Source organism: Leopardus geoffroyi, chromosome A3 (assembly GCF_018350155.1).
Source record: "Leopardus geoffroyi isolate Oge1 chromosome A3, O.geoffroyi_Oge1_pat1.0, whole genome shotgun sequence".
Taxonomy (NCBI): domain Eukaryota; kingdom Metazoa; phylum Chordata; class Mammalia; order Carnivora; family Felidae; genus Leopardus; species Leopardus geoffroyi.
This window is the reverse complement of record NC_059336.1, coordinates 91773236-91786119: the sequence shown is the minus strand read 5'-3', so window position 1 is coordinate 91786119 and position 12884 is coordinate 91773236. Positions and strand designations below refer to the sequence as shown.

Below are 12884 nucleotides of genomic sequence, written 5' to 3'. Positions count from 1 at the left end.
GCTTTCTTACCTGTCTGATTAGGTCTCTTCCATTCTCCCCTTTTTTCAGATTTAACAGTTTCCTCAAGTGCTCTCCTACAGTCTGCCCCCTCGGCTTATGAAAAATATCTGCACCCTTTATTTTCTCCTCCTAATATCTCAAATAAAAAAGAATCCTATTTGGGGGTGCCTGGGTGGCTCAGTTGAGCGTCCGACTCTTGATTTCAGCTCAGTCAATGATCTCACAGTTCGTGAGTTAAGGCCCCACATCAGGCTCCACACTGACCGTGCAGAGCCTACTTTGGATTCTCTCCCCACCCCACCCCCCACCCACCCCTCTCACTCACGCACGTATGCTTTCTCTCTCAAAATTTAAAAAAAAAGGGGCGCCTGGGTGGCGCAGTCGGTTAAGCGACCGACTTCAGCCAGGTCACGATCTCGCGGTCCGGGAGTTCGAGCCCCGCGTCAGGCTCTGGGCTGATGGCTCAGAGCCTGGAGCCTGTTTCCGATTCTGTGTCTCCCTCTCTCTCTGCCCCTCCCCCATTCATGCTCTGTCTCTCTCTGTCCCAAAAATAAATAAACATTGAAAAAAAAAAAAAATTTTAAAAAAAAATTAAAAAAAAAAAAAATCCTATTTCTTATCTATTCACTCCTATCCATGTTCCAGACTCGAACCCATTTGCTTTCATTTTTTATGATATTTATAGCTGTTTCAGTGCAGTAAGTTGATTATCAATATTAAAGTATTGGCAGCCAGGTCTCTATCTCACAATCTTTTTTTAATTAAAATGTGGTAGTATTGGAAATGTTTCTTTTATATGAGTATTGAGCACATACATATGCTTATCTGAGTATTACTTTCTATAATTATTGATGACCTACAAAATGTTATTTATATGTGTATTTCAGATTATCAGCATCCAAGAAATAGAGTCATCCATGCATGCACTCCTTTTAAAACAAGCCATGACCTTTATGAAACGCAGGCAAGATGAATTAAAACATGAATCAACGTATTTACAACAATCATCACGTTAGTGTTTTTCATATTCAATATCATTTATGATTTATCAGCTAGAGAATAAAAATATTTTTATTTCTGTATTAAAAAATGCCTTTTTGTGTATTTTCCCACTAACCTTTCACCTATTTCTTTGCAAAAACCCCAAAATATTTAGAACTAGGGCTTCAAAATATCTTGAATTAAGCCTAAGACAAAAAAAAATAAAAATTACAACTTCTAATCATTTGGTATTTGAGACAGTATATGGCTATATAATGACTTTGTTGAGATGAGTTGACATAAGTCTGTAGGCTGTGTCAGAAATCTAACTTAAAGATTTCATGGCTTATCCACGGATTAGGTGTGGAGGTTAAAGACATTTTGGTGGGTTTTAGTAGAGAATCATCTGTAAGATCTCAAATAAGATTTGGATGCTGCCTTTTAGTTCTCACACTGGTTTTGTATTTTCAGAGATGCCTTCCTTTGATTAGGTTCTGTTGGGGAATAGTGAAGGAGATGAGATTGTAACCAAGTAGCTGATTAAAGCAAAATGACTTTCAAACACATGACTTGTAGTTAGTTATAAATTATGGTACATACCAAAGTAACAAATAATATGAAGAACTTACTGGTAATGCAAATATTTCTAGTAATTCAGGGATGAGAAAAAAAAAAAAAAACTGGTGAAAACACCTGAAAAAGAATACAAGAAAAAGAAACACGGTAGAATTTTATTACTGTTCTCAAGTGCTGAACTATATTCACCAGCCAGGGTATCTTAGGCTAGCCGGCTCAATGCCTATCAATATTGTGATAGGGAGTTAACATTATAATTTTGTTATATGATGAAGTATGCGATTTAAGCAAAGTAAGTGTGTTTATATACCTACATGTATATACACCCAAAATGCAACTTTTGTTTTCAGAATGTTTCATTTTATTTCTTCTAAGAATTTGCAGTATGAAATTAATTTTTTTTGTTAACAGGCAAAGCTGAGACATCAACAAATGGAAATTTGGCTGTAGGTGAAAAAACTCCATGGATTTTGGAAGAGATTGAATCTCGAAGGTAGCTATATATAAAGTGAAGACTTGAGCAAGTATTTTTCACTACTTAACCATAGTTAGCCCATATGGTATAATAACCGTAACTGAACATTAATTTGTGAGAATGACATAAAACCAAAATTTAGTTAAACATTCCTTACCCCCAGGGTTTAAAGACACATTGGTATATTGGATCAGTCAAAAGGAATGGGTAAGATGACATTTATCAGTCTGGGACTTGCTTATAACTAGAAGCCGGTTATTATATTGTTACCCCCTCTTTAAAATCTGGGTAGCCCATGGGAATGTACTTTAAGAAAAAGAGGGAGAACCACCAATTCAGATTAACGAAGCTAAAATGCCAAAAATAATAACAAAATTGTGTGCTAATAATAATATGGTATATATTCTAGACATTGTAAATAAATGATGACTCCTACTTTTTATTTTAAAGTATTTCTTTTCAGCAGGAACTGTTTTTTGTTTTGTTTTTGTTTTTAGGAACTGTTTTAAATTTGTTTTCGGTTTATTGCTAAACATAGGTCACAAAGAAGACAAGCAAGGGCACTTTCTGGGAATTGTGATCATCAGGAAGGGACATCTAGTGATGATGAACTGTCTTCAGCAGACATGATTGACTTCCAAAAAACCCAAGGTCAGTTACCAGGTTTCTCATATGTCTTAATTTGAAGTATCGAAATGGTAGGAAATGCTTTGCTGTGATTGCTCTTAAATATCGTTGGGGAAATTCAAGGAAAAAGGAACACATTTTTTTCCCCTTTAAGACTTCCTGGGGTGCCTCGCTGGCTCAGTCCATAGAGCATATGACTTGTGATCTTGGGGTCATGAGTTCAAGTTGCACACTGGGGGTGGAGTTTACTTAAAAAAAAAAAAAAAGATTTTTCCTACCTTTGAAAAAATGGGATAAAATGGAGGAACATTGTGAGTTTTCTGCATCCTTATAGTTTTTTCCCTCAGCTTTTCTCATTTTTTATAAAGGAGCCATGAACAATTTGGTTTCATTTCTCTATTGTATACCTTCTCTATTACCATTTTTAATTGAAAACAATTAAATTTAGGGGTGTCTGGTTGGCTCAGTTGGTAGAGCATGCGACTCTTGATCTCAGGGTTAGGAGTTAGAGCCCATGTTTAGGGTAAAGATTACTTAAAAATAAAATCTTTTGAAAATAAATAAAACATTTAAATTTAATAACATTATTTTAGTGATTCATAGGTAAAATGTCACATATTTGAAAGAACGTGGGCTTTACAGGGCCGCCTGGGTGGTGTAGTCGGTTAAGTGTCCAGCTTTGGCTCAGGTTGGTCATGATCTCACAGCTCATGGTCTTGAGCCCTGCGTCAGGCTCTGTGCTGACAGAGCCTGGAGCCTGCTTCAGATTCTCTCTCTCTCTTTCTCTCTCTTTCTCTCTCTCTGCCCCTTCCAGTCCCCCACTCTCTCAAATAATAAATAAAAGTTAAAAAAAAAATTTTTTTAATGTGGGTTTTACAGTCAAACAGATGGGTTCAAACCCATCTGTCTCTATTTTGTGTGATCTTAGATCCATTGACCTCCCTCATGTTGTTTGCTAATTTTTTTGTCTATAAATAGTCACACCTACCTTGTAGAGAAGATAGTTATGGTGGCGAAATAGCAGGGAATCAATAAGTGGTCGATTTTGTTAGTGTCAGTATTGCTATTAAAGTGATTTTTTAAAAATAAAAGGTAATTTATCTGTTAATATCAAAGGAAAGTTTTCAGCTCTGTTGAGTACATATGTCGTTACATATGATGATGTTTATAGGAAGCAAAGCTCACAACCTTAAAATGCAAAATATACAGAGACTCCTTTTGTTTACAGGTGAAATTTTACGGGATCACAAGCAGATTTTTGAAGATGTACATGATGATTTTTGTAATATCCAAAATATTTTGTTGAAATTTCAACAATGGCGAGAAAAGTTTCCTGATTCTTATTATGAAGCTTTCATTAGTTTATGCATACCGAAGCTTTTAAATCCCCTAATCCGACTTCAGCTGATTGATTGGAATCCTCTTAAGGTATTTAAGCTTAACATGTGAAAGAAATAATTCTGTCCTGTTCATTACTGAAGTGCCCTTGTTATTAGGTTAGCTTTAAAATACACAGAGTTGGAATTGATAATTAGTGCTTTGGGGTAGTAGTCTGCATTCATGTTTTCTTGGTTCTTCTCTTATATTTAAGGCTGAATAGCACTAAACATCTGTCAAGGAAACACTTTTTTGTTGTCTTTCAGCTTCTTCTATGGTAAGTTAAGGTCATTTTTAAATCATTGAAAAATGTGAAGGTAGTATTAGCTTTTAAGAATTTTAGTCTGTGTGATATAGGTACCAAGAGTTTTGAAGTTGGAGATGCTATATTGGGACTATTTGGTTTGGAAAGCTACACTGAGGAGGAGGGATTTAAATGAGGATTTGAAGGTTATATAAGATTTAAAACAGGAGAAAAAAAGGAAAACTTTTTTTGTAAAGGTATGTAAGGAGAAATCCTAGTTCAGGAGCTAGAGGCTGCATAGAGGTTCAGATCCTAAATTAAGAGATAGGAACTTATTTTGATAAATAATGGGAAGAGTAGAATTATGAAAGTAATGTTTTAGGAATTCCTAGCAGCTGGCTAACTTGGAGGGAAGAAATGTGAGATAATACTGGAAGGCTATTGCTGTAGCCCAAGTCCAAGGTAGTGAATCCCTTACATACAGTGATAGTGATAAAGGGAAGAGAAATAAAGGGTTGATTATAGGAGGTTTTGTGAATTAAGAATCAGTAAAAAGCTTCTGCACAGTGAAGGAAACAACAAAACTAAAAGGCAGCCTATTGAACAGGAGAAGATATTTGCAAATGACATATCTAATAAATTAGGGTTAGCATCTAAAATGTATGAAGAACTTACACAGTTCAACACCCTCAAAAAAAATAAACAATGCAATTAACAATTGGGCAGAAGACACGAATAGACATTTCTCCAAAGAAGACATCCACACAGCCAACAGACACATGAAAAGATGCTCAACATAATTGATCATTAGGGAAATACAAATCAAAACCACAGTGAGACATCACTTTAAACCTGTCAGAATGGCTAAAATAAAAAACACAAGAAACAAGTGATGGCGAGGATGTGCAGAAAAAAGGAGTCTTCGTGCACTGTTGGTGGGAATGCAGACTGGTGTAGCCACTATGGAAAATGGTATGGAAGTTCCTCAAAAAGTTAAAAAATAGAACTACCCTCTGATCCAGTAATCACACTACTGGGTATTTACCCCCAAAATACAAAAACATTAATTCATACACGCACCCCTACATTTGTAGTAGCGTTATTTACAGTAGCCACGGTATGGAAGCAGCCTAAGTGTCCATCGACTGATGAAAGGATAAAGAAGATGTGGGGTATGTGTGTGTGTCTCTATATACACAATGGAATATTACTCAGCCATAAAAAAGAATGAAAGCCTGCCATATGCAACAACATGGATGGAGCTAGAGAGTATAATGCCAAGTGAAATAAGTCAGAGGAAGACAAATACTATATGACCTCACTCAAATGTGGAATTTAAGAAACAAATGAGCAAAGGAAAAAGACAAATCAAGAAATATACTCATAACTGTGGAGAACAAACTGATGGTTACCAGAAGGGAGAGGGTTAAGGGAATGGGTGAAGTAGGCAATGAAGATTAAGGAGTGCACTTGTGATGAGCACTGAGTGATGTATGGAATTATGGAATCACTATATTGTATACCTGAAACTAATATAACTATTTTAACTATATTGGAATTAAAATTAAAGAATTAGTAAAATACCAAGAATAACCTTAACACACCACATTGAAAGGTGACCTCAGTGTTTTGATTCTGGGTTATTAGAACAGCGGTAGTTCCATTAATAGAAACGGGAACTTTCCAGAGGGAAAAAGATTTTGAAGGAAGTTTTACTTTGTACATGGATGCTGAAATGATAGTGGAACATCCATGTGGATGTGCCTAGTAAGAAAATGGAAATGAGGAAACAAAGTTATAAGAATAGAGGAAAACTGAAGATAAAAATTTAACGAAGTGAAGGCGACAGAACCATGTCCTTTTATCTTTCTCTGCCCCAGTCATGCATGTCTGTTGCTCACTGTGTTGGGTTCAGGGCCAGGCAGTCTTCATAATATAGAAACTAAGCTTATCCCTAAGAAAATGGTAAGCAATTTGTTGCACAGGAGCCTCGTTGTTAAGCACTCAGGCCAAATTGAGTACTCTGTTACACCTAGTGGAGATCTGTTCATTCATTCATTCATTCAACAGATCATAATTGGCTATCTGCTACTTGCCTCATAAACTAAACTGCCTATAAAATACACATTTGTGCCTATGAGAATTGAGGGAACCGAAAGTGAATTTTGTATGATGTAAATTGAATTTTTGTAAACAAAATCTGTATTTAAGTGATATTCTTACAAATGTATTTTTTTTTTTCAGTAGTAAAGTGTGGTAGGTTCTGAATGTGGCATTTTTGGCATATTTGTCATATGAGTGATGCATGGAATGTAGTTTTCTGTCATATTTTTGAGACATCTTGTCCTAGTCATGCCATCCTGCCTACCCTTGGTCTAGTGCTTTATACAGGGGGTTAAAATATGGAATTACTCTTTTTTTTCCTCAGAAAAGCTCTAGTGATTACTGAAAAAACTAACTTTTTAAAAATAAACTGTGTAAGAATTTATTGATAACTTTAATAATTTTATTTATAAGTTTGATGCTGTAGGCTTAAAACAGATGCCATGGTTCACATCTATAGAAGAATATATGGCTAGCAGTATGGAAGATTCAAAGAAGGAAGATGGTTCTGATAAGAAAATCTTGTCTGCTATCATCAATAAAACAGTTATTCCTCGACTTACAGGTACTGCTTTGTAAACTTGATAAAATTAAATTGTTCTCTGGCAGATCGAAGATCATTAATTTCTGTTACAGTCACAGATTCTTTTATCAGAAGTTTTCAAATACAAGGAAAGTAATATGCATTAAAAATCAAGAGATGTCATAACTGAAGGTGGTTAAAAGAGCTTGTTTGCACAAGTGATTGGCTACCAGACTAGCTAGTATTCTTCAGCCTTTAGCATTTGTGACATTAGTGTTGCTTTTATAACCCCTAAGTCATTTATTTGATTCCTATTGCATGTATTTCTTCCTTTCCCTTGACTTCTTGTTATTTTCTTTCTATTTTCTTTTTTATTTCTTTCTTTCTTTTATTTGTTATTTTCCTGTTATTTTCTTTTTTAACGTTTGTTTATTTTTGAGAGAGCAAGACAGAGCATGAGCAGGGGAAGGGCAGAGAGAGAGGGAGACACAGAATCCAAAGCAGGCTCCAGACTCTGAGCTGTCAGCACAGAGCATGATGAGGGACTTGAACCCAACCAACTGCAAGATTGTGACCCCAGCCAAAGCCAGACACTTAACTGACTGAGCCGCCCAGGCGCCCCTTGTTATTTTTTCTTTAAAAAACATTACTACATCTTCATATCTGCATTTAGCATTGATGCTTGTGCTTCAGTCTGAAGGCTTATTTAAGCTGAAATTGTACTTGATAAAGATCTGTTTCACCATGGCCCTGAGAATGGATTTTGATAGCAAAGTCTATAGAACTGTCTTAAATGATGAAGCAACTACTTTCTATTGCTTCTTAGCCAATTTGGCTAAAACTTTAAGATTTTTCTCAGCATATCTTGCAGTGCAGTCATCGTTGTATTAAGTTACTACTTTTATCTAGTTGTCTTAATGATAGCACAGAATATATATGACTGATTTAAATACTCTTCTGAAAATTCCAAATACTTCACTTAAAATTAAACCTCAAGTAAGTAGAATTATGAGAAATTAATACTGTGTATTCTTAAGTTCTTTCCTGGATGCCTCTGTACTCTTCATGAACCCCTAGGCTCTTTCATACTCTGTTTTAGTGTTATCTATATTTGTGTTCATTGTGGTAACCAGTAACTAAATGTGGTTATTAAAATACACATTTCAAGGAAATAAAAATTAAAATTCAGTCCCTCAGTCACACTAATGACACTAAATTCTTAGTAGTCATATGTAGGTTGTGTCCATCAAATAGTGCAGATATAATGTGTTTTTTCCATCATTTAGAAAGTTACTTTGGATGATACTCCTCTACACAATTTTAAGTCCAAAGGAACCAGAGAAAATCCGGATCTTTCTTATCAAAGTACCTTCCGAATACATCCACTTGGATGTTCAACAGGCACCTCACAGTCCACATATCAGATGATACTTAAATCCTTTGCTGTAGATCTGTTCTTCTTGTATTCCTTGTCTAGAAAGTGACATCTCCATCTATCCACCCGTGTATTCAAACCAGGACTTTCAAGTCATTCGCTCCTCCATCTTCCTTCCTTCTTTCCTTCCTTCCTTCCTTCCATAAGCAATTGCCACATCTGTTTTTTTTTCCATTTTCTAACCTATTTTCTATACAACAACCAAAGTAATCTGTCTAAAATGTGAATCTGCTTCTGTCATACCTCACTTAAAACACTTTATTATTCTTAACTGCCCTTGGGATGAAGTCTAAACTCTTTAATATGACTTTCTTAGTCTTTCAGAATCACCTCTCTGCTTAGTAATTCTCCAACCCCATCTCTTGCTAAGCTCCACTCCTCTTTTCCCTCATCCCCACTTGTGCATTTCAGCTGTATTCTTCTTGTATCTTCTATGTTTCATCCTTTTGACAAACCTCCCAGCCCACTTCTTCTATCTTGCTAACTCCTCTTTATCTGTCAGGACTCAGTATGGACATCACTTCTAGGAACTGGTTTAGGCACACCTTTCTGGGTTCCTGTAGCACTCTGAACTTGTAGTGATACTTACACATTGAATTGTAATTGCTGATATAAATGTATTTGCCATTAGAGTTCTCCAAAGGCAGCTACCTGCCTAATAATCTTGTTTATGCTGTCTCTTGTACTGAACATTAGGTACATAGTAGGCTCTCAGTATTAGTTGACCAGTTATCTCTAAAGTTATTAGAAGCCTAACTTTCCAGATGCTTGAGAAATCACTGTTTTGTTTTTTGCTTTTTTTTTTTAACATATTTCATTTTTTCTGTTATTTGACTTGTGTTTTACAAGGGTCTGTCCTATGTCAGACCCTGTTGTTGCTTCAGCATATATAGTGAATAATAATCCCTTCCCTCCAGGAGCTTATATTCTGTAAAAAAAAAAAAAAAAAAAAGTAAATAATAAACAAGATAAATAAAATCTAGAACATATTAGTTATGAGGGCTAAGATGAAAAGGTAAGGGAAAGGGATACAAATCATTGAAGAGGAGTGCAATGTAAAATAGATTGGCTAGGGGTGCCTCGGTGGCTCAGTCAGTTGAGCGTCCAACTCTTGATTTCAACTCAGGTCATGATCCCAGGGACATGGCATAGAGTACCACGTTGGGCTCAGCCCTAGACTAGAGCCAGCTTAAGATTTCCCTTAAGATTCTCTCTCCCTCTCCCTCTCTTCCCCACTCATGTATGCTTTCCCTCTAAAATAAAAAATAAATAAATTAAATTAAATAGATTGGCCAATTCCGAAAGGAAGAAGTGCGCCATATGAATATCTGAGGAAACAATCCAAGGCAGTGGAAACAGCAAACACAAAGGCCCTGAGGCAGGAGCTGGCCTAATTTGATTGAAAAACAGCACATAGGCCAGTGTAGCTATACTAGAGTGAGGAAGGGTGGAAAGCAGGTGGAAGTTAACAAAATGACATGAGCTACATTATGTGAGTCCTTATAATCATTTGTAAGGACTTCATTTTTTTTTTGTAAGTGAAAAAGTGAGAAGTAATTGAAGAGTTATTTTTTTTTAAGTATACTTACTTTGAGAGAGAGAACAAGTAGGAGAGGGGCAGAGAGAGAGGTGGACAAAGAATCCTAAGTGGGCTCTGTGCTGACAGCAGAGAGCTTGATGCAGGGCTTGAACTCATAAACCACGAGATCATGACTTGAGCTGAAGTTGGTTGCTTAACTGACTGAGCCACCCAGGTGCCCAGAGAGTTTTGAACAGAGGAATGATACTATCTGCCTAACATTTTAACAGAATCGCTGTAGTTGCTGTGTTGAGAATGAACAGTGGGCAGACTACTTAAGCTTTTGCAGTAATTAAGCAACAGGTGATACTGGCTTGGACTAGAGTGTTAAAAGTGGAGGTGCTGAAAAGTGGTCGAATTAAGCATACATTTCAAAGACAGCACTAACAGTTTGAGAATGGATTGGTTGTGTGAGCAAGAGAGGAATCAAGAGTGACCGCATGGCATTGGGCCTGAGCATTTGGAAGGACAGATTCGCCATTTCCTGAAATGGAAAAGACTGAGAGGAGCTTTAGGGTAAGGAGGTGTTATCAGGAGCTCAGTTTGACAAATGTTGAGTTTCTGATGCCTACCATCCAGGTAGAGATATCAGCTAGGTTGTTGAATATATCAGCATAAAGGAGAGGTCCAAGTAGCAGACATAAATTTGGAATTTATCAGCACGTGGATGACATTTAAAGCTGCAAAACTGACCTTAAATACTAAGGGATAAACATGAATAGGAAAAAGAAGGTAAGTGAGCTGAGTCCTGAGGTACTCTAGCATTTTTAAAGTCAAAAGAGATGAAAGGCAGCCAGCAAAGGAGACCAGAGAGGTAGGTGCAAAACTCGGAGTGGTATCCCGGACGCCAAGAAAAAAAATGTTTGGTGATGCCTGGGTGGCTCAGGTCATGATCTTGTGGCTCGTGGATTCGAGCCCTATATGGGGCTCTGCACTGACAGGGCAGAGCCTTTTTGGGATTCTCTCTCTCTACCCCTCCTGCATTTGTTCTCTCTCTCCCTCTCTCTTTCTCCCTCAGAAATAAATAAAAATTTTTAAAAATGTTTGTGAGGGAAATGATCAACTGTTGCAGATAAATCAGATGGGGACTAGAATCAACCATTAGGTTTTGCAATGTGAAGGTCACCTGTGATGGTAAAAGTAGTTGTTTAGGTAGAATGGTTGGAGATCAGGCCTAATTGAAGTGTATTTGAGAGTTAATAGGAGGAGATAAATTGGAAATAGTTCAGAGAGTTTTTTGAAGAATTATTATAAAATGAAGGAAAGAAATAAGGCCGTACTAGAGGGGAAAGAAGGGTCAAGGGAGGCATTATTTTTAATATAAGAGAATAATTGGAGACTGATGGGGAAGATCCAGTAGAAGCAATGGCAATACCGGAGTTAAGAGGGCAGAATTCTGGGTGTGCCTGAGTGGCTCAGTCAATTAAACACCTGACTTCAGCTCAGGTTGTGATCTCACAGTTTGTGAATTCAAGCCCCACATTGAGCTCTATGCTGGCAGCACAGAGCCTGCAGCCTGCTTCGAGTTCTGTGTCTCCCTCTCTGCCTGCTCCCCACCCCCCACCATCTCTCAAAAATAAATAAATATTTTAAAAATATTTAAATAGGGTAGAATTCTGGGAACAGAATCTTCCAGTAAGCCAAAGGGGTTGATACCTTTTGCACAAATAAAAGATTGGCCTTAGCGAGGAGTGTGGTGCTTTATCCATGAGAATGGAAGACAAGAATATGTGGGTATAGATGCAGGTAGGTGTGTAGATTCTGTGGTAGTCCTTTGTAGAGCATCTCTTCTGATCTATTTTCTCATCGTTGAGGAAGTAATCAGCTAAAGATGAGAGCAAGGGAAGAGAAGAAAAAAAGTAAATAGTCATCTAGAAGAGTCAAGTCCATTAACAGAGTGAAGAGGAAGGAAAGCACAGGAAATAATCATCTGCATGGGAGGGAGGGGGAATGGGCCAGGGAAACAATGATTACTAGACAGCTTGAAGAGTTCACTGGAGTTTCACAGTGATAAATTTAAAGTGTATTTTTTTCTAGCCATGTTTTAGCCACATAGTTGGAGCCACAGACTCAATGACCAGTGGATTTAACTAGGGCTGTGATTGAGTGAGACAAGTTCAGCAGAGCCCAAAAAGGACAAGGAAATTGAAGATGTATGCAAATACATAATGGTAATGAATGGCATGGATTTTAATACGAAGGAGGGAAGTCTTTTCTGAAGACCTGAGTTATTTACACGTGACAGGCAAAGCAATCTAGGAAATAAATTGTACACTACTGAAACTTTTGTTTCAGACTTTGTAGAATTCATTTGGGATCCCTTGTCGACCTCACAGACAACAAGTTTAATAACACACTGCACAGTGATTCTTGAAGAACTTTCCACTTGTGGAAATGAAGTTAGTAAAGGCAAACAGGTAATAATTTCTAGAGTTACAAACTTCTTGATTTATTTATAACTTAATGTAATTTTGTTATAAATGTTTGTTTACAGAAGATGCAGAAGAAATAATTACCAGAACGCAGTTTGGTGAAAGATAGATTTACTTTTGATTTATAAAAACTAGGATTGACCATTTCTTGCTCTTTGTAATAATTAGATGAAAGACTATACCTTGATATTTATGAACACTTTAACAGGGATGGCAATCGTTATTAATTATAAAATACACATACATGTAATAAGACCCATATTATTGCTTTTATTCTTATTAGTTTATTCCTCTGTTCAGTGGTCTGATTTTTGTTCTCATGGTCCAGCCAGCCATCTTTTAGGTTTGTGAATATACATTGGCACTGCAGAGATGAGCAGGCATAAATGAATTAGTGCAAATTTGTTCCTTCTAAAAGAAAATAATTCTTTACCTTTGTTCTTTTGGCAAAAGTCTAGGAGTATTTTGGCTTTGCTTTAATGGTTATTTTAAAATTGGGTTAACACTCATGATATTAACTGTATATTTGTA

At 36.6% G+C, this 12884-nt stretch overlaps 1 protein-coding gene across 8 annotated transcripts in view; it reads left to right on the top strand.

Moving 5' to 3' along the window:
• Window positions 1-12884, top strand: part of GCFC2 (GC-rich sequence DNA-binding factor 2) — a 56960-nt gene that overhangs the window by 27208 nt on the left and 16868 nt on the right. For 6 of the 8 annotated variants that reach the window (XR_006703559.1, XR_006703558.1, XR_006703560.1 and 3 more), the window contains 6 exons: window positions 889-1012; window positions 1970-2051; window positions 2572-2684; window positions 3889-4088; window positions 6799-6949; window positions 12217-12338. Coding sequence is in view for 4 of the 8 variants with exons in the window: in XM_045446633.1 (XP_045302589.1) it covers window positions 889-1012; window positions 1970-2051; window positions 2572-2684; window positions 3889-4088; window positions 6799-6949; window positions 12217-12338 (792 nt within the window). In the remaining 4 variants the exon portion in view is untranslated. Of the gene's footprint in view, window positions 1-888; window positions 1013-1969; window positions 2052-2571; window positions 2685-3888; window positions 4089-6798; window positions 6950-11958; window positions 12339-12884 lie in introns of those variants that run through there. The other 2 variants (XM_045446635.1, XR_006703561.1) reach the window with 2 other exon arrangements.